Genomic DNA, 22871 nt, shown 5'->3' on the forward strand with positions numbered 1-22871 from the left:
CTGCAATACTCATAGAATCTTGATAGGATTCAATAATCAATATAATATGACCATGCTTTTCTATGATAAGGGCTAATACAAAGAATTATGGCCAAGGCAGTTACTATCACCACATATGAAGCAAAAGAGCTCCAAATGAATGCTACCACATCAATTACGCCATCAACTTCTTTGTCTTGACCACCAACATTTACGGGTTGTGAAGCAATGGGGTCACAACTTCTCTTGATCAATGGTCCACAGAGATCTCGATTTCCACTTTCAATACTTGCAAATTCATTGGACCTTTTACCAAATTGAAGAATCCTAATAGAGTAACTAGGACCAATTCATCTCCTTCTCATGTTTCAATTGAAAACTTTCCATGTTTGCTTTTTCTCAGAGAAACGAAACCTGCAATACTCGTAAAATCTAGATAGGATCCAATAATTAATATAAAAAGACCATACTCTTCTATAATAAGGGCTAACGAAAAGAAGTACGATTAGTGCAATCACGATCACCATATATGAAGCAAAAAAGCTCCAAGCGAATGCTGCCACATCAATTGCACCATCAACTTCTATGTCTTGATCACCAACATTTTCAGGGTGTGGAGCAAAGGGGTTACAACTTCTCTTGAGCAATGGTCCACAGAGACCTGGATTTCCTCTATAATTGCTGTCGTCAAAGTTTGCAAACTCCCCTGTATCAGGTGTTCTGCCAGACAAGTTATTGTATGACACATTGAAGATGGACAAGAAGTTCAAGGATGCCAGCTCTGAAGGTATTTCGCCACTGAAATTGTTGTAAGAAAGATCCAAGCTCTCTACTAGGTTCAACATGGAAAGTCTTGAGGGAATAGATCCTTGCAAGTAGTTGTGGGATAAATTTAATGCCCGGATATGACTGAGATCTCCAAATTCAGACAGAATTGCTCCAATCAATTGATTACATGACAAATCAAGTCCAGAAATGAAATTTAATATATTCCCTGTATAGCGTTCGGCTCTACTTTTTGTTGTGAATTCCACTTCTTCTTGCTCGGGAGAAGTTAACATATCCTCACTCACGTACTCGTCAATACCCAATGAATTAGACTTATTGAATCCTATTGGGTTTCCCAATGTAGTGACTATCGTGTCAAGAGGAAGAAATGCATCTGCGGCAAAGTGTCCTCTGCCGAAAGAGATGTTGCTGAAGCATGAAGGTAGTGGCCCAGAAAATTTATTTTGAGAAAGATCCTTAATTGTTAGTTTCTGCAGCTGACATAAGTGCAAAGGAATATGACCATGCAATTCATCTCCCCCAAATAGAAGAACCCTGAGGTCTCTAAGTTTGCCAATATAGCGTGGTATACCACCAGATAGCTTGTTGTACCTCCAATCAAGTGTCATCAAATTGAAGCTTCCAGACAGCATCTTTGAGATGGATCTTGCGACCATGTTATGGTGCAGGTGGATGAACTTCAAGAACGTAAGTTGGGAGCAAGCTGGTAAAGGTCCGATCAACTGATTTTTGGAAAGGTTAAAAAAACTAAACATCTCAAGATTGCATACAGCATCTGGTAAGTTACCTTCTAGCAAGTTGGCTGACATATCAAGAGAATACAATAATGAAAAATTTCCAATCCAACTAGGAATTCTGCCCCGAAAACCATTATTGGAGCAACTAATCTTGGTTAGGTTGAAAGGGTGTCTTAGATTTGATTCCATCAAATATTTGCCTTTCCTTTCTTCAACAGTGACTCCTGAATCCTTTGTTCTGGTTTTCAAAGATTTGGAGTCATCTAAAAGGGATGTTAATTTTTATTTATTTATTTTAAAAAAATATTTTGGGTGACTTGGCACACTTAAACTCAATACCAAGTAGTGACTCTTATTTTTTCCTAAAAACCCTTTTTAGACTGTTATTTTGGGCCAAAACCGTTGCATATTTTAAGTTCCATTTTAGGCTCTTTTCCTTTATTTATTTTCTAATATCAAAAAATTAATTTTCAAATAAAAAATATTAATAAAAAAATATAATTTTTTCTAACACCTAAAAATTCATTTTTTTCATTCTTTCAATACTAAAAATTTATTTCATCAAAAATCATTCTTTTAATACCTAAATCAATTTTATTATTTTTCAAAAAAAAAGGGGCATGTCAATAATAGGATATGGACCTTTCTTGTGACTAATTGCAAATGTTCCAAGTTGTTTCAATTGCTAATATCCTATTCTAAATCAAGAAATTGGGCTTGCATCAATCTACTTTGCATGAAGAGTTAAATTCTGTAATTCTGGAAGTGGACAAGGATCTTGAGTTCGAGTCAAGTACTTGAGCTTGATCATACTCGCAAGAAAATCGAGTCGATCTTGAATTTTCAAGCAATTTTTCGAATTCGAGTCTGAACTCCATTTCTGCTACTTGGTGGAGCTCGAGCAATATATCTCTACTGTCGAGTCGAGCTCGAGTATAACGATATTCGCACTCGACTCAACTCGATTACATCCCCATCTATAACTAGCCATTGGAGGATATTTTTTTGTTTAAAACAACTTATGTCGGCTCTTGGACGATTTTCAATTAACATTTGTAGGGGTCTTTTGGAAATGGTAAAATTGTAAAAGTATTGATAAAACAAAGGTTACAAGTGTGTGTTGCAATTAAAATATACTATTATTAGTTTTGTCATATTTGATGACTATTTCTTTCGATAATGTACTATTATTTATCCAATAAAAAATCCTCTCTAACCACAAACGCCAAATACCCACGCGATGCGTGAGCACTCCCCCTAATTTATAGAATTATAGTAAAGTTTAATGGTTGAAAATGTCTTATTTGACTAACTAATCTCTCTCGCAATTGCCCATAATTGCACCAATGCCCTTTTATTATAGGACTTGTGATGTCAACCCGCTATATTATAGGGATAACTTTTCTATACATTGTTTATGTGTAATTTTTTTTTTTTACACTAACAAATTTAGATCATGTCACGTAACATGAATTCAAAAAATTGAAATTCAAATCATGCACATGTGATATTCATCCAAAATTGCTAATGTAAAAATATTACTACACTATTTGTGTATAAAAAGTTAATCCATATTATAGTCTATATATATATATATATAGGGCAAAAAACCGCGGTGGTTTTCAAACTTTCAACTTTGTACACTTTTAGTCTTTCAACTAATAAGTGCGTAAACGTAGTCCTTCAATTAATAAAAATGTGTAATCATAGTCCTTCCATCTAATTTAACTGTTAAGATGGACAGGAAGATACAAATATGGTACAAAAAATAAAGGGATAATTTCAGAAACCTCCCTTGAGGTTTTTAACAATTTCATTTAGCTCCCTTGATGTTTTAAAAATTACATATACATCCCTTATCATTTAAAATGACAATACTACCCTTGAATATTTAATGAAATTTCCTTGTTTGGTATGTTTATATTTAGAATAAATTTTTTTTTATTTTTTTTCCTTCTTATTCCTTTTTTTTTTTTTAATTTTTTGCCAATAAAACTATGAAACTATCACTATTATCTCAAGTTTCTATTGCAATCAAATGTCCAATTAGTGATTTTTTTTATGAGTTAACTTTATATGCAATCCAATGTTTTTGCTGATCTTCATTTTCTATTTTTTGGTATTAAATAACAATAAATCAAAAGAAAATGGTCCAAAATCACTATTAAATTATGATAATCCAGCTATTTGAAAAATTCATAAACACTACATGAATTATTTGAACATTTTCTTTTCTATCTTATAAATTTAAATCCATAATAAAATACCATCAAAAGTATCCTATTATAGTGATAAAATTATTATTATTGCCGTTTATCAATAGTAGGTACGAATATGAAAAATTGGGCACATTTTTATTATAATTATACTAGATAATCTTATAATTATATAGGGAAGTAAATTAAAACTCATTGCACAAGGGTATTTTTGGAAATTCATTTAAAAATTTGACCAAATCAATATTATTTTAAGATTTTGTTACTAAAACTATCAAATCAAGGGAAGTAGGTGTAATTTTCCAAACATTAAGGGAGTTGAGTGAAATTTTTAGAAACCTCTAGGGAGTTTTTGTAATTATCCCAAAAATAAATGTCATGTGAGCATCGTGTGATGTGTTTCCTGTCTATCGTAATAGTCAAATTGGATGGAAGGACTACAATTACATATTTTTATTAATTAGAGGACTACATTTACGTACTTATTAGTTGGAGGACTAAAAGTGCGCAAAGTAAAAAGTTTGAAGACCATCGCAGTTTGGGGGGGGGGGATGAGGCGCAGATTTGATTTGAGTTAACCCATTTTATCAAGTTAGAAATAGTTTGAACTGCTCTAATTTTCATATTGATACCAATTTTTTGTAAAAAAAAATAATTAGTGAAATATACACAAATTTTACAAGTTAATTAAACTAATAAATCAAGAAATAAAAATCATTTACTTGCTGTGCCACATTTTGTTAATAGTTTAGTGGCTAACGTTGAAACCCCAAAATATAAGGGTTTTGAGTTTTAATCCCCCTCTCCTCTCCCTACATTGCTAGAAAAAGGAAAACAAAAAGTTGAGCGACTGTACAATTTGGCCATTTGTATTGCAAAATGGGAACTTGATCATTCATTTGCTTTTGACCAATTAAAAATTATCCAAAGCCGCTCTAATCTTCATCTTCATACATTAATTAGTAAAAAAAATTAAGGCTACTCAGAAACGAAATAGTAATTGTGCAAATAAAGAAAATTAAACCACAAAAAATGAGAAAAAAAAAAAGCTGCAGTGCAAAATATATTGTTGATGGTCTCAACTCTTTCTAATTTGTTTCATTTTCATTGCTGCACCCCCTTCCCCAAGATTAACTCTATTGGAAAATAAATATTAATTTCAACAAATAGAAAGGAATGCTGAAACTAACAAACACATAATCAACATGTTAAAATTTATTTTGTCTGACCAAGAATTCAGTTTATTATTGTTTCTGGTTATGGACATGAACCCATTGCGGGAGCAAAAGCAACTAATTGTGTTCTGTGGCACTAATATTTTCAATCTTTATGAGAACAAGAATATGATTGAAATTTGCTTCATTTATTCTGAATCAACAACATAGATTCATATGGGACTTCACTTCGAAGTACTTAAAAGTCTGAACTAGTACTTTTTTTTTTTGGGATGATAGTGGAAAAGTCCACTTTTATTGTCACTCTACAGTGTTGGACATGAGAATTTCACCTCATAGAGTTCCTCTTTCAATACTTGCAAATACATTGGACCTTTTTCCAAATTCGAGAATCCCAATAGAGAAACTAGGACCAATTCATCTCCTTCTCATGTTCCAATTGAACACTTTTCATGTTTGCTTTTTCTCTAACGAACAAGACCTGCAATACTCGTAGAATCTAGATAGGATCCAATAATCAATATAAAAAGACCATGCTCTTCTATAATAAGGGCTAACACAAAGAATTACCACAAATGAAATCACGATCACCATATATGAAGCAAAAAAGCTCCAAGCGAATGCTGCCACGTCAATTGCACCATCAACTTCGATGTCTTCATCACCAACATTTTCAGGGTGTGGAGCAAAGGGGTTACAACTTCTCTTGAGCAATGGTCCACAGAGACCTGGATTTCCTCTATAATTGCTTTCGTCAAAGGTTGCAAACTGCCGTGTATCAGGCACCCTGCCAGACAAGTTATTGAATGACACATTGAAGGTGGACAAGGTAGTCAATGATGCTAGCTCTGAAGGTATTTCACCACTGAAATTGTTGTAAGAAAGATCCAAGCTCTCTATTTGGTTCAACATGGAAAGTCTTGGGGGAATGGATCCTTGCAAGTAGTTGTGGGATAAATTTAATGCCCGGATATGACTGAGATCACCAAATTCAGACGGAATTGCTCCAATCAATTGATTACATGACAAATCAAGTCCAGACATGAAATTTAATATATTCCCTGTATAGCGTTCGGCTCTACTTTTTGTTGTGAATTCCACTTCTTCTTGCTCGGGAGAAGTTAACACATCCTCACTCACGTACTCGTCAATACCCAATGAATTAGACTTATCGAATCCTATTGGGTTTCCCCCTGTAGCGACTATCGTGTCAAGAGCAAGAAATGCATCTGCGGCAAAGTGTCCTCTGCCGAAAGAGATGTTGCTGAAGCATGAAGGCAGTGGCCCAGAAAATTTATTTTGAGAAAGATCCATAATTGTTAGGTTCTGCAGCTGACATAAGTGCAAAGGGATATGACCATGCAATTCGTTTCCACCCAATAGAAGAACCCTGAGCTCTCTGAGTTTGCCAATATAGCGTGGTATACCACCAGATAGCTTGTTGTACCTCAAATCAAGTGTCATCAAATTGAAGCTTCCAGACAGCATGTTTGAGATGGATCCTGAGATCATGTTATGGTGCAGGTGGATGAACTTCAAGAACGTAAGTTGGGAGCAAGCTGGTAAAGGTCCGATCAACTGATTTTTGGAAAGGTCCAAAAAACTAAGCATCTCAAGATTGCATACAGCATCTGGTAAGTTACCTTCTAGCAAGTTGGCTGACATATCAAGAGAATCCAAAGATGAAAAATTTCCAATCCAACTAGGAATTCTGCCCCGAAAACCATTATTGGAGATGTCCAGATAAGTAATCAATCCATTTGGAAATAATGCATCCGAAATGCTCCCAGTGAAATTGTTATTATCCAAGTAAAGCAATTCTGGGCCTGTAACATTCATGAACCTAGAAGGGAAATTCCCATCCAGATTGTTATAAGATAACACCAGGCTTGTAAGCATGAAACATCCAGTTGCAATTTGATCTGGCACTTCCCCTGATAACCTGTTATGGGACAAATCCATGGACCCTAATTCTGTCACGTTTCCCAGTGATTGGGGGATATTGCCTTCAAGAAAATTTCTTGACAAATTCAAGTGGCTCAGATATGGAAATAATAAACCCATATGATGAGGAACCTTACCGCTGACCTCATTGTTTGAGATGTCTAACCGGATTAGATTTAATCCTGGAGAGTCATCCAGTAGAAATGGACCCCTAAAATAGTTATTCATTAATTCGAGAGTTTCCAAGTGTGTATTATTTTGCAGAAGCCAAGTAGGAATCTGGCCGACTAACTTATTTGAAGAAAGATCAAGAAGCTGTATTTCTTTCTGATAGAGCAGAAAACTTGGGATTTTTCGAGTCTGATTGTTCAAGTTGCAGCCAGATAAATAGAGAACCTTTAGCTGAAATGGTGGGGGGAGAGGAAGATTCTCAGTGTCGACATGTAAATCATTGCTTTGAGGTACAAGTTCGAACACCTGAAGCTTCGAATGGTTGGCCAAAGAACTGAAAGAGAAAGAACCTCCAAAAGGGTTACCAGAGAGGGAGAGAAACTCAAGGTGTATGAGAGGAGTAATAAGAGCTGCAGGTATGTTGCCGCTAAGTTTATTTTCGGAGAGATCAAGAAGTCGAAGAGATGTCAAGTTGCTGAAGCACATAGGAATAGACCCGTTAAATTCATTCCGACCTAGTTCAAGTTCATGGAGATTCTTCAAACTGCAAATTCCTGCCCAGAAAACCAGTTCCTTATAAACTTTTCATACAGTAATTGTTGATGATAGGTATGAATTGTCAATACATAGCCAATTCAGAAACCATGAAATCATATCTTACACACAAAAATACTGAAATGTTGTTGTCAATTTTCAGTCCGTTCTCAATCAACCTTTTAAAAGTAAATAGCAACTTTAAGCGAAAAAAGTGAGCCTTTCATAGCCTAGATTATTACCTTGAAGGATGGAGGAATCATTCATACCGATGCCACTCAAAGACAAGGCTTTAAGGGAAGTTAAAACCTCAATGTCTGAGAGTGTGTTAAAGCTTGTATCTTCAAGATTGAGTAGCTTCAAGTTCTCCAGCTTCAATTCTGCAGTTCAAAACTTTTACGTTCGTATTATAGTTTTGGATATATCAAAATTAAATAACTATCATTGAATACCGTATTCTTTTAGAAACTCAAGTAGTCTAAAAAAAATAATAATAAAGTAAGATCAGGTCAACCGAATTTTTTTCAAAATATTATTTAATCACTATAATTTTTTCTTGTCAATTGACCCATTGAACTACTAAAAGTGATCAAATTGGGTTATTGTATCCATTTTTTTGGTTAAAGTGGACGAAAGTTACAGCATGTGAGCTGCACACTAAGTAGGGCATCTTTGTCATATTGTAGTGGAAAAGTTGTTTAGTCGGCTAAATGGGACTTTAGAAGAATACACCTTTTTGGGAAAAATTTTTGAAACTAAAGAAGAATAACAAAAATCTCTCAGAGAAAAGTTAGAACCACAAATTAATCGTTGCATTTCTAATTCTTTTAAAGATTACAGAAGTGCTTTTAGCAAGGAGGATTTCCATTTCAAGAAAACAAAGAAAGAAAAACTACAAAAAAGAGTCGGTACAAAATATTGAAGGATGTATTGTGTTGATGAACAAGTAAAGAAGAATAAAAAGAAAATACTTCTTTTTAGAAGAGGAAATGCTGAATTTCTTTTCCAAAATTTTGCTGTAACACTTTCTTCTATTTTTTTTTTCTAAATTTTTTCGTAAATCAACTAACTCTCTTACTACAGTACTTATATTATTTCTCAAAAGATTTAGGAGTACAAGGACCACTTGCGTCTTAAGTTTTCGCTAATATAATTTTTCTTTAATTACCAAAAAGTTTGCCAATGAAATACATCTATAGTTACTAAACTTTTCTAAATTCTCACTTTAGTACACTCTACTATTTTCATATATGAATTGATGGAAATATTCTTGCAAATGTAACGTGCAATTTAATTACGTGACGTAAATTTTGCCCCTTTTATTTGAGAAAAATAGATGGAATGATGCAATTGATTACTTTTAGGAGTTTAGTGAGCAAGTTGACACAGAAACTAGTATAATAGGTTAAAGGAGATTTTAGAAAAGTTTTAGTGATTCGTGTTTCACACTTCGCCCTGAAAAACAACAGTTTGACTTCATTACTAGAAGTGTAGCTTCATAAACCAAATAGCCTTTGCAATATTAAATTAATTGAAATTTAGCATAAGATACTTGAATTTCCTGATTGTTAGTGAATGGATTTTTGAATTAAAAATGAAAGAAAAATTTACATAACTGATCCTTCTAGATTCACAAATAGATCTCCTGCCTTTTATCTATGTTCCATTTAATGTTCATTAAACCTACTAAAACGAATGGAGTATCTCTAATTTAGGTAATTCAAGGTAAATCATATACAACTTTATATCAAATTAGATACACATACCTGCAAACGACAAGGAACCAGAAAATCTAGTACGACTTAAGTCAAGAAGCTCCAAGTTTTCCAGTCGATAGAATTCTATAGCAATAAGATGATCCAAGAACAGTTAGAATGCACAGATTGTGCTCCAAAACAACTCTCATGCCTATAGATTGGACCTTGTATCTTCTTTTTTTTTTGGGTATATCTATACTTTCATAATTTTAGTACATGCAACATCTCTCGCAATTAAAAACAAAAAACTAATTAACTTACCCCTCTAATCCAATATTTGTGAAGGTAAAAATGAAAAAAAAAAAGATTCTTTACAATTTGTTCCTCTTTAATAAAGTTCACATTTCAATGGTATTAATTGCAATAGAGTTCTAAGTTTAGATTCTCATTTATATTTATATGCAAAACCAAAGAAATAGAAAAAAACAAAATATAACAGATCGAAGCAAAAAAAGAAAAATTGCGTAAACAAAGTTCAAGAAAGCCTCATAAAAGAATTTTACTGGACTATCCATGGAATTATACTGAAAGGAAACAATGCCTTTAAAATTGTAATAATTATACTGGACTAAATATGAATTATGAATTCTAAGTGAAAATACCTTCTAAAGGAAACAATCCCTCTAACTGCAGACCAGCCAGAGACAACCTTTTAAGTTTAGTAATTGCGGTTATAAATGGAATTATACTGTTGTTGAATTTGTTCCAATCGAGATATAAGGACTCGAGATTTTGCAACTTAGCCCAATTCCTGCAACCTGCAAAGCACGGTCATATTCTAAATGAAGTTTGGGGTCAAAATATAATTCTAAAAATATTTCATGGTATAAATTAAATTCTAGAAAAAAGCTTATTCGCTACTGCTTTCTTGCAAAAGAAAGAGTGTAGAAATTCACCATGGCTGTTCCCTGCAGAATCATCCCAAAGGACGTGGTTAGAATTTTGTCACACTTTAGTATTTTCTTTGGGCAAATTACCCAGTAACCTATTAAACTTTTGAAATCGTATAGTTTTGGCTATTCAACTTTTAAGAGTATAATGTTTTTTTCAAAATTATGAAATTACCCACTCAACTCCCAAACGTGCATATTTTGGATCATTTCATCTATTTTTACCGTCCACTTTGCCTCCTGGTTATGTCTCGTGACTTGTGTTAAATAACTTTTTGATGTTCTTTTATTTTGTTCCTTTTGTTTTTTCTCTTCTACCTACCCAAAATGTTTAGATGACTCTTCGGTTTTTAAAATTGATTGACTTTGGTGTTAAAAACTAAGGGTATAAAGTACAATTAACTAAGGACGAATACAAATAGACAAGGTTTTGCAGAAAAGGTTATTGAATTAAGGGTCATTAATTCAACTGTTGGACGTACTAACTATTATCGATTGGTGACATCATAAATAAATAAAAATAATTAATATATTGCTACTACACTTGTATCTGCACGTCCATTTCCTTAAACCTTAGACCCGAAACGAGAAACACCAGAAATATAGTACAATGGTATAATAACCAAAATGAAAGATCACTTTAATTGCACTAATACTGACTGGGAATAAAATGTTGTCAAGAAAAGTAAAGGATGGAAGGATGAATATGATTTGTAAGATAGTTTCCTGCTGAATTAAACTAGTCATCAGTTTGTGAGAGATTTTGAGTCTTCTACAAATATAATATTGATATACACCCAGATTAAGAGAAACTATAAGAAATAAGGCCAAAAAATAGAGATGAAGAAATGTGGAAAACTTGTATCCAGCCACTGGCAATAATGTTGAAAATAAGCCTAAAAAAAAGAAAAGAAAAGATGACGGATGAAGATGCATTAACGATGGAAGAAGTTTGAGATGACCGGCAGCTTTCTTGGAAGTCTTGGTCAAACTTTTGCTTTTTTAAAGACTTTTTATTTTTCAAGCTTGACCAATTTTAATCAATACAAAGAACCAGACTAGTTTAGCAACCCGGTCCAGTTCAACGGTTCACCGGTTGAATCAACTGGGTTTATAAAATAGAGCAATTTTATTATCTGATCGGGTTTGATGCATAACCGATTCCGATTGATGATTCAACCTGTTCGGTCAAATTGTTCGGACTAAGTTTTAAAACCACGCAAATGGAGTCCAACTAAAATAACATTACCAATAGCTCAAGCAAATAAATTGGAATTTGAGTTCATGACTTTGGCAGTGAAAACACCTTAAAGGTGATTTTTTGCTCAATTGGATTAATCTAGCTGTCTAAGACCTCGACCCACACAATCGCATACCAATTTTGACTAAATAATTAAATTGTATAACTGATGATTGATCCAATTAATGATACCACCACCGTATTGTGATTAATTTAAACCTATCCAATTCACCCATTTTGGCAAATTACAGATTCACTTCAGTGGTTCAACTCTGATGTTTTGCACTTGACTGACGGTACTTCATAAGCAAAACGTTTGTTAAATAGGTTCATACTAACGTCTCCAGACCCCAACAAAAGTTTGTCTCCTTTTGTTGTTTGAAAAATTTATAAAACAACGTAATGTGAAAACTAGGATTTGATGCGAAAACAATTATCTTCAAGGAAATTAAGCCCTCAGTATGTTTGCTGTTGGGTAAATAGCACTTTCCTGCAAGATTAACAAAGCCAAACTAAAATTTCTCATAACGATATGAAGATCCCTCCAATTGGATTGGTATAAAACAAGATACTTACTTATATGAGTTGTCATCTTCTTGTAGCTTTGCAATCAATGTGGGATTCTCAACCAATATATCAATAACTACACTTTACAATATCTAACATTTGTAAACGTCAAGATAAATGTATTACTCCCCAAAAATCTGCTTATATTGTGTGCAAAAACCTCTTTCAGATGGTAAAAATATTATTGATTAGAAGTTTCCTTATAGCAATTACCAAGAACAAGAAATCCCAAACCATACGACAAAAACAATTACAAAATTGAAGTAAACAAATGATTTGAAGAAAGATATATGGCAGCGCAGTTACCTGTCACTTCACTCTGGAAAACATTACCACTCAGGTCTAGAGCTCGCAGGCCCTTCAGACTTATGAAGGTGCTGATATTTAGATACCAATCCCGAGAATAATCACCTAAGGATTCCTCAACCATCTTCTTTCTCAAATCACTGAGCTGGAGTTCAACAATCCTCCCAGTAATATTACTACATTTGACCCGTTCCCAGGTGCAGCAATCAGTGTTTGCACCATCACCTCCTTTTCCAGTCCATGAAGGAAGGATAAGGTGAGCATTTTCAGTCTCATTTAAGGAAGCCTTGAAATCTAATAGAGCAAGTTTTTCTTCTAAAAAGCAACCTAAACAAAGTTGCCTTCCATCGAGTATCAAAGATACAACGAGAGCCCACAAGGCAATCAGGATGGAATGACCGCGCATGATTTCAGTATGGAGAATTGGTGGAGGAAAGCGTCGTAACCAAAATGGGCGGCAGAATAGTTTATAATCCCACCATATTCCAGGCTTCCAGCTGGGCGGAGTGTCGGGGACGGCAGAAGACTACACAAGTCAAGTCAACTCGGATGCCGGTCTGTTATGCGTCTGATCGACGTCGACTCCCTTTGTGGTAGGAATGCGTTGACGCGTGGCCAAATGCTACATGGACACGTGGGACGAGGTGAAATGTGCCAGCTTTTGTGGTCGAGTTGGCCGAGCAAACACTCACAAGGTGCCTTGGGCAATAAATACTGAAAAATAAACTCTTAGTCTTAGATTATCATTGTTCATCTCCATGATCTTTGTTAGCACAAAAAATCACGCAGCAGAAGTATCATTGAAATTTTATAAATCATAAACAATAAGAAAGACGCGAGAAACAAAATATTGTGTTTCAATTCACTAATTTTCTTCAACTACAAATTTAGAATTTCAAGTCCTTAAATACATAAACATAATCATATTTGGTATTTTAATTAAAATACCAAAATATGATTCAACTATATTTCCAAAACTAAATATGACATCAAATCTAATATAGTTACCAAATAACAAATTAATTTTTAAAACTATTAAAATTCTAAATATACTTGATTTAAAATATGTTAACAATCCCAACTCTTAGTGGTATACTAAGAGCTGCAACATCGTTATCGGTTTTACTCTAAATATTGAACAATAAACTCGTTCACATTTTCATTCTCACTTAATGTCTTTGTGACAGAACCAGTGTTTCAACTTTTGTTTCGCTTTTCTTTCTACTTTTTTTTTTTTAAAATTAAAGTATTTTAGTTGGATTTTTTCATTTCACCTTTTTCATGCTCTAACCTGATAATCATGTTGTAATGTGGATCTTAATATTCTCTTGTATCAGGAAATATACAAAAAATATTTTGTATGTTTCTCTAAGTTAGTTCAAGATATAAATTCTCCCTATCACATTTCTTTTTTTTTACATTTCTGTTTAGTTTTGTTAGGCCATCCCAACACAATGTCCCATCTCCATGGACAGACCACCCTACATAACAATTTCCTTCCACTTCAACATTTTATTCCTGAAAAAAAAAAAGCCAAATTTGTTGTGCAAATCTTTATACCAACATTATGGAGTACGCACAAACCGTAGTTACTGTTTGCTGGAGCTCAAATATTTGCAAGAAAGATCACACTAAAACATCAGTTGGTGTCTAATGGATTTTAACTGACAACAATTTTCCAAACAATTCATATTTTCCAAAAAATCTCCTTCCAGTTCAAGATTTTATTCCTCACACTAGATTGAGGATTTTTTTTTTTTTTCCTTTTCTATACTTTATCTCAATATGACATTGTTTTAATATGATGTTCTGTTGAACTGTCACGCACTCTTTGTATTTGTGACCGTGTCCCTACCAAAGGGTTAACTGCAATTTATTCCCTTATAGTATACCTTGATTCTCACTTTATCCCCTAAAATTTATTTTATGTCACTTAACCCCCTGAGAGACAAAAAATACCCCTCTACTATGTAAGCTTTTGTCCTTTTTTCGTTTCATCTCTTTTTTATTCCAAATCAGTTTTCTGTTATCAAATTTTTATCTCTAAGAAACTAATAAATTTCTGTAACAAAAAATTAGAATGTTTATTCTCTGATTTACAAAATTAGAAAAACTATTTATATTTTTTACAAATTAATTTAATCTATTTTCCAATTTAAGAAATTAAGAAAAAAATTTATTCTATTTCTTTATAATTACATTATTCACAATCAATTATCCATTTTTACTGTCACATATTTACATGTCAACACTGGACCTTTTTTTTTTGCCTATAACAAGTTTTTGCTTATTAGGAATTTTTCCTTTTTTTTAAAAAATAATCAATTATTAATATATTCCCTAATATATGTACTCATCTCATGTGAAACTTTGTCATCATCAATTAGAGTAGTCAAAATCAAATCATAGGTTAAAATTCAATAACTAAAGGAAGTACAAAATATGAAAATAATACATGTTTTACATTATTCCCTAATACATGTTTTATTCACTTTTTCCTCTTCCCTGACGGCTTCCATGCATTTACAATTTTACATTATTCATGTGCATCCCCCTCCCATCTTGAAATTCAGCCGTGGGTACCCTGCATTTATGACCGCCACACTTGTCGAGCCGTCTTGCCAGTTGCCACCACCGACGGTGGGAACGATAAAGGCGTTCCTACCATAAAGGGGTCGCCCACTTTACTCCTTATGTTTAGGGAGTAGAGATTGACTTGACTTTTTCTTCAAATCCACCAGCACGCCTTTATAGAGCAATGGGCCTAACTTAAAGGCTCAAATTGATATCTCTAATAGCTCAAACTTAAAAGTATGTATTCAGGGCAATACATTCTTCTAAAAAGCATACTGAACAAAGTTGTGTCGTATGGATTATGATTAGCACGACGAGAGCCCAGAAGGCATGAATGAAATGAGAGCGCATGATTTCAACAAGAAAAAAATAATGAAGGAATATACTGTAATGAAAATTGAAGGCTGAAATCTTACTCTCCCCTGAAAGTAATTGTAGTCCCACATTGCAGTTTCGTGTCCAAGTGGTACTCGGGGAGTACCAGCAAGTCTTGCCCTTGATTGAGTCAAGCTCCACTAAATTTTGGTTAAAAGCCAAACTCAAAACTCAATCAAGCTCCCATCTTACAATTTATGTTCGACCTCGAGTTCAATTATGGGAGACAACAATTAAACCCTTAACATTTCACCTGCAAAGGCACTTAAATGCCTTGTGGTGGTCAAATCGCTTAAGCGACTTGATTTCACTTTTAGATAGTTAAATTTGACAATTCATAATAGATAAATAGTATTTGATCATCAAGAGATTGCAACCTAATTTTACGTTATTTAATGAGTTGAAATATAGTACCAAATAATTTTCCTGGGTTTTGGATTTGTTAGGAGTTGTACTATCAAAAAGTAATTTGGATGTTGGAGTGTCCTTGTTTATTAACCCCCAAGAAAAATGAATACCAAATTTCAACTGCGGAGCTTTCCTAGGTAGATTATCAACTATAGTAGGAAAACAGAAAATTGACTAATTGAAAGAAATTATAGCAAAATATTCGAATAAGAAAATGAAAAGTTCTCACACTAATATTATAATCGTGGCTATAATTGATAAAGGACTTCTTATAAACATTAAAAAAAAAAAAAAGGACCTTCCTTAAGTTATATCAAGTTTCTAATACTATATGTTTTTTTATAAACTTCTTTAATTAGTTTCTGAAGCCAATATGCATAATAACTTCTTCCAAATCTAACTGTGTTAGTGCAGGTTTACCCCAAAAAATGGAGGTATCAAATTGTAATTACTCCTTTTTTTTCCCAACTTTGATTTTCAATAAAATTACAGTAGAGTTTGCTAATGTAATATGCACATAATATTGGGTCACTTCCATGTCACTAACACTTTAAACTTGGCAGAGTGGGGATCAAATGGAACTCAAGTGATCAAATTACGGTCTTTAAAATGCGTTACTAGGTTCATTCTAAAAACTGAGAGGCCAAAATAACGCTGAACAAAGACTTTAGGGACTACCTGCAAGGTTAACCAAAATGCACTGGTCGAAAAGAGCTCACATATTTATGACTTAGATCTCTGTGTAACTGTATTGGTTATGTGTTTAATTTACTTATATGACATTTGCAAAGCCTCTTGCATTTAAGAACGTTGTTGAAATATCAATACTTACCAAAAACCAGTCCTCAATTTGAGGGAAAAAAAGTAAGTGCTCTTTATTCTGTGTAAGTAGAGGTTGCGCCAAGCAAAAGGATCAGAACATATATGCAGTTTTTCTTGATTCAACAATGGTTAGATCCGACTCCTTTTGGTGTTCCTACATTTTCTTGCTCACTAGTTTAGGTATTTTGAGTGGAAGTGCTAATGTGACTCGCGAAGAAAGGAAGGCAAGTCATCGTTCTTCATTATTTTTCTTTTTCTGTTGTTTGTTAAATATTTTCAATCTTTAGATTTTTTTCAAGATATAAAACTATAACTTCCAATTTCACAGATATACACTAAATAAACATGCAGAAAATCTATTTTATGATGACGCCAAATTAACCATTCATATGTTTTGTTTTCAAAATTGGAATAGAATGAAATATTCAAACCTATGACTTAGGGGTAGGGATGCAAAAGCCATTCAATTTAAGTGAACACAGAAACAATTGGGAACAAAATGTTGCCCAACTCCCTTGGACTGATTCTTGGTGATCTGTCCAATTTGATGCAGTTAAGGCAATCATCAAAGATTAATTCTTCATTTCTTTTCACTTGTTTCAATGAACATTTGTTCCAACCAATTAGACAACAAGAATCCACATTTTATCTTCATTACTCCTCTTTTTCTAACTCTATCTTCGTTAATTTTCTACAAATTATAGATAAGATACTCCATCTCTTTTTTCCCTCCCTGGATATGTATTACTACTATTGTGTTGTGGCATTTTTTTGTCTTTCAAATTAAATTTGCTTTTCTTTTTACTTTTTTTTGCTTTTTCTTTTACAAATTTATCTTATTTATATGTCATTTTTCTTTACAACATAATATAACTTGACCAAAAAAATGGTTCTTATGTTTAATAGTCTTAAAATGATATTCTATTTTTAGAAAGAAGTTTTGTTTAATTATTAACAACTACTTGTGTGATTAATGTCGAACTCCTTTTAAACACAAGAGGAGAGTTTCTTAAAGTAATTGAGTTGCTTACTTATTTAATAATTAAAATTAGTATATGATACCTGTACTGGTCAATTATGGTCCAACCACAAGAGTTGAATCACTGAACCTTGATCTAGTAATTTTTTTGGGTCAACGAATGGATTAGCTTTTCCCCTTGATTTTGCTTCCGAACACAAATATTGATCATTTTAGTTTGCTTGTGCCTGGTTATTCGATCAAGAATTCCTTCTCTCGTGACTAAAATGTTTTGTATTGGTAGCATTTTGTTTTCATGCTTTGACCACTTTTCTTGATATTTTTGAACGAACAACTTCATATTTACTTCCAATAAGCTAGGAGTTTGAACATCCAACGACTATGCAGATAAGAATTTTGTGCATCCATCTGACAAGTTTGTAACCACAATGCAAATTTGTTTATATTGCCTTGAAAGATTAGCTAAAATCTCACTCGTTGCCTTTCACCAATGTTCTTCTGCTAGCAGGTTTATATGGTATACATGGGAAGTGTCCCTCCAGGAAATTATTCACCTAGAAGGCACCATATCAGGATTTCGCAAGAAGTGATGAATAGCAGGTAAAAACATATATTCAAGACCTTAAAATTAATTGTTCATATAATCTTTGCACCTTCTTGTTCTTTTCATCTGTCCTTTTACTCTTTAATTAGTGAAAGTAATCCAAGAGAACACCTTATTAGGAGCTACAAGAGAAGTTTTAAAGGATTTGTGGCAAATCTTACATACAAAGAACAACAAAAAATGGTAAGTAAGTATAATATGGCTGTTTCATCACAATATGGTTTTCTATGTATTAGGCATTATTTCAATTGTAAATGTCAATATATAAGTCCTTTTCTGCAAATTATGCAGCTCACAATGGTGTGGTGTGGGTAATTCCAAGTACAACTTTAAAACTCCAAACAACTGCATCGTGGGACTTCATGGGATTTCCTCAAAATGTTCATCGAAATCTTAGCGTTGAAGGTGATATAATCATTGGAGTTATTGATACTGGTATTTGGCCAGAATCAGAAAGTTTTGATGATTATGGCTTTGGTGCTATTTCCAAAAAGTGGAAAGGGGGTTGTTATGCCGGAGGCAAGAACTTTACATGTAACAAGTAAGCTTTCCAATTGCTCTTTATTCATTTATTAAAAAGCAAAAAGTACAAAATTGGTACCTCTTAATTGAATCACGATATTTACTAACCCTTGTGTTTGCTTGACAGTAAACTTATTGGAGCTCGGTACTACGGTTCAATTGATTCTCCAAGGGATTTAGATGGCCATGGGACTCATACTGCCTTAATAGCTGCTGGAAATATTGTCCAAAATGTAAGCTTTTATAGAATTGCACAAAGAGTTGCACGAGGGGGAGTTCCTTCAGCACGGATTGCTGTATACAATGTTTGTGATGATTCAGACTGCAAATCTAAAGATATGTTGGCTAGCTCTGATGATGCTATTGCTGATGGAGTTGACATTATTACAATTTCACTAGGACCAATTGAACCAACGCCGTTGGGAAAAGATCCTGTAGCGATTGGCTCTTTTCATGCAGCAGAGAAAGGAATACTTACAGTACAGGCAGCAGGAAATCATGGAACAATTGGATCTGGATATGTCATAAGTACTGCACCCTGGTTATATAGTGTTGGAGCAAGTACAATAAACCGCAAAATCATTAATAAAGTTGTGCTTGGAAATGGAGTCGCATTAGAGGTAAGTACTCAAGTTGGTTGCCTTTTCACGGAAAACAAAAAGTAAATAGCAAAGACTTAAATTCACCATTACATACAACAGAAGATAATGGTACTCAAACTTGGAATTGATGTTGCTAAGATATTTTGCTACGTTATTATTTGTTTTACTTAGATTTGGGCATTGTAGGGACATGTCGTTAATTCCTTTAACTCGAATGGAACAAAATTTCCTCTTGTATATGGTAAGACTGCTTCGCATCGTTATTGTGATGAAGAACAAGCTTGGTAAATTTATTTATGTCAGAAGAACGATTGTTATTGTAAACTTCTAAACAAAACACTGAATCTTCCTGCTCATTTTGGATTCTAGGACTTGCGCATATCAATGTTTGGACCCAAAGCTAGTAAGAGGAAAGATTGTAGTTTGTAACAATGACAATGGAGTGGAAGTCACTACTGAGGCTGAAGCTCTTGGATCTATTAATCTAGATGATGAAGCTGAGGACTATTCTGAGGTAGTTCCAAGCCTTGCATCATTTTTAGGCTCTGAGCAATTCAAACAGCTTGAGTGCTACATAAACTCTACCAAGTAAGCACCTTATAACTTGTTATTCTAAACATACTTAAGTGAATGAGTTTTGGATAAATTTCATAATTTTCTTAAATGTGACATTCTTGTTTAAGTAGAATGCCTGAAGGAAACATAGTCAAAAGTGAAAGTATACCAGACGTAACAGCTTCAGTTGTTGCTTCCTTTTCTTCTAGAGGGCCAACCATTATTTTTCCAGATATTCTAAAGGTATCAATACTAGATGGTCTACATCTATAAACAGAGAAAAAAGTAGTCCTAATTTTTGTATTTTATGCTTTCATTTCTCAACCAAATATCTGTATAATGCATGCCAGATATAGTTGCATCTGGGGTGGACATAATTGCAGCTTTCTCACCTGAAGGTTCACCCTCAGACCACAAAAAATGGATAAGAGACATGTTGGTTACAGTATATTGTCTGGAACATCCATGTCTTGTCCTCATGTTACTGGGGCGGCTGCTTATGTTAAGTCAATAAATCCCAAATGGTCTTCTTCAGCTATAAACCAGCTCTTATGACTACGGGTTAAATCTAATGCATGATAAACACATTTACATGTTCCTTCTGTTACAGAATTAGCATGTTATAATATGTTTTCTTGTAAATGAATTAGCTTTTGTATCCTCAATATATTGCGCTTTTTAACTTGAAGTTTCATTTTGATAATAGCCTGGCAGATGAATTCCACCAATACCGTATGGGGAGATGCTGAGTTTTCTTATGGAGCAGGACATGTTGATCCAATAAAAGCAACAAATCCAGGACTAGTGTATGAGACACTTAAAGAAGATTATATTCTGTGGCTTAAACTATGATTCACTAGCAATAAGAAAGATTTTTGGGGATAAGACCACTTGCAGCGGATTACTTCCATCAAAATCAAAGGATCTGAATTATACAACGATGGCTGCTAAGGTTGGAAAAGGAAAACCATTTTCAGTCGAGTTCCAGAGAACAGTTACAAATGTTGGTCTATCAAATTCTACCTACAAAGCCAAAATCACAAAAACTTCTCAATGCGATATAAAAATGGAGCCAAGCAGGCTTATTTTCAACGCGTTAAATGAAAGACAATCTTTCAATGTCACTATTGCTGTAGATGGAATAGAAACAATGGTATCTGCATCGCTTGAGTGGTTTGATGGTGTGCATAATGTTAGAAGCCCAATTGTATTGTATACAACAAATGAAACGTCAGTTGAATCTATAATGTATTAATGATTTTATATTGTTTAATGGCTATTGAGTAGAATGCAAATCTTACTCAAACATGTGTAATCATTTGTTGTCTTTACGTTTTGTTTTTTATTGATGAGGTAGATGGTAGGTTTTAAATTTATCATTTGTTTGAATCTTTGTGGTTACCATAATGCCAAGAAAAAAGTGTAGCAAAATTTGATATTAATAAGGCAAACTTCGGAAACAACCACATTCTCAGTGATGTATTTCCGTGGGATATTATCCAATCCAGTATGAAAAAAATTGGAAGCCAATCTTGCAAAACTTTGCATGAAAGTTTTTTGATTCTTTAAATATGTAAGGGCTTCCATCGATATAATAAAAATTATGAAATAAGTTAAACAAAGAATGGAAATTTAACTCAACATCGTATGCCAACCATTGGGCTTCGACCTAATAGAGCCCATGCACTTGATCGGATTCAAACTCTATCTAGTGCATTATAAAATGTGCTTCTTTTGTTAAAAAAAATTCAGAGAATATTAGTAATGTACTTGTCTAATCTGGCGGTTCACTCCTCAATCCTGATACAAGTCCAATTGGATTCCTCCTCTTCCACAGGATAAGAGTTGTGGAGATTGTTACCGTTAGGCCAATAAATAATCTATAGAAAAAGGCTGAACATAATATGGAGGACCAGTTGAAGAATCAACTAATAAAAGGAAAATATTATTTCAAAGAAATTCTATCAAGAGAATCGAAAAGGAAACAAAAAAACTTGTCATACTAAAGATAAAAAAATAGCTGTTCTTGCTTGAAGCTGTTTTAAAGATTGCTTCCAGGAAGCTATAATGACCTTCCATGAGTCGTATCCAGTTTCTAATGCAAAAAAAGTTTTTGTTTCCTCGGTAAAAGGCATCCGAGATATATTCCATAAATTTGTTCAATTGTTTGGAAATAATCAACGTACTATCTTCTTCCAAGTTAAGACCTGCTTGTATTAAGTTGTTTAGTCCAGAAAAAAGTTATCGAGATCTAAACCCTAGTTTTCCTTTTTAGCATAGCTGTGATTGAAACAATAGCAAGTCAATCAGTCTAACGGTTTTTCTAAAAGCTACTCAGTAGGCAATCGTTAGTAGATCTAAACTTATCATGTAATACACCCAATCACAACTATTCCACCCTTGTATTTAAATATCCTTATATTATATAAGATTGAGTTTTGATCAAAAAATAGGTTGAATTTCAACCGCATAGGTAGGGGATTTCTGAGAATGTGAAATATTGTTTATTAGTTTAAAAACTTTAGGTACAAATTAAGGAAGCATGTATTTGGGTATGTTTACTGAAATGATCCCATTTTAATACATTTAAAGTTGTCATTGATGAGCCATCTGGGCATTGATGGAATGTTTAATTAGTGTGCAATTGTTTTTGTGTTTTGTACAATTCATATATGCTTGTTGGTGTAATTACCGGAATATCCCTTAACTACCAATAATTCTCCTTTTCAGCCGCAAATAACCGTTTGAGATGTTGTTTTGTCTGAAGCGTTTGAATGACAATTGGATTTAGGAAATGAGCCAACGATTTCTCTATCACTGGTAGGAACCCCATTTCTCTATCATTTATAATCTGCATTTATGAGCCACAAATGTTGGTCAATTTATCCCCTTTCAGTTTTAGGAGTTAAGTTTTTCCTTTTTGCCTTTGTCTACAACGATTTGTCTCATCGTTTTCTCTTCCATCCGAGATCAACTCTGAAATTACCTATTATTTCGTCATTAATTACACCCAATTCAATTGCCCAACCGTTGGTATGTTAATTAGGAGTGGCAATCGAGTCCGTTTCGGATTGACGGGTCGGATTGAGACTCGAGTATAACAGAAAACCCGCTGACCTGAACCT

The 22871-nt window shown here is 33.6% G+C and overlaps 1 protein-coding gene and 1 pseudogene across 1 annotated transcript; one reads left to right on the top strand and one right to left on the bottom strand.

The window, feature by feature from the left end:
- Positions 1-29: 29 nt before the first annotated feature.
- LOC113715711 (cuscuta receptor 1-like) lies at positions 30-12884 on the bottom strand. The gene is made up of 7 exons (XM_027240000.2): positions 12306-12884; positions 9905-10060; positions 9312-9386; positions 7788-7925; positions 5349-7565; positions 445-1570; positions 30-285 (listed from the first exon to the last, which is right to left on the bottom strand). The coding sequence occupies exons 1-7, from the start codon at positions 12709-12711 to the stop codon at positions 30-32; spliced, it is 4374 nt and encodes a 1457-aa protein (XP_027095801.2). The 5' UTR covers positions 12712-12884.
- A 5093-nt stretch (positions 12885-17977) lies between these two features.
- LOC113716060 (subtilisin-like protease SBT4.4) lies at positions 17978-21001 on the top strand (annotated as a pseudogene).
- The last annotated feature ends 1870 nt before the right edge of the window (positions 21002-22871 follow it).

The sequence above is a fragment of the Coffea arabica genome, chromosome 11c, assembly GCF_036785885.1.
Source record: "Coffea arabica cultivar ET-39 chromosome 11c, Coffea Arabica ET-39 HiFi, whole genome shotgun sequence".
NCBI classification, from domain to species: Eukaryota; Viridiplantae; Streptophyta; class Magnoliopsida; order Gentianales; family Rubiaceae; genus Coffea; species Coffea arabica.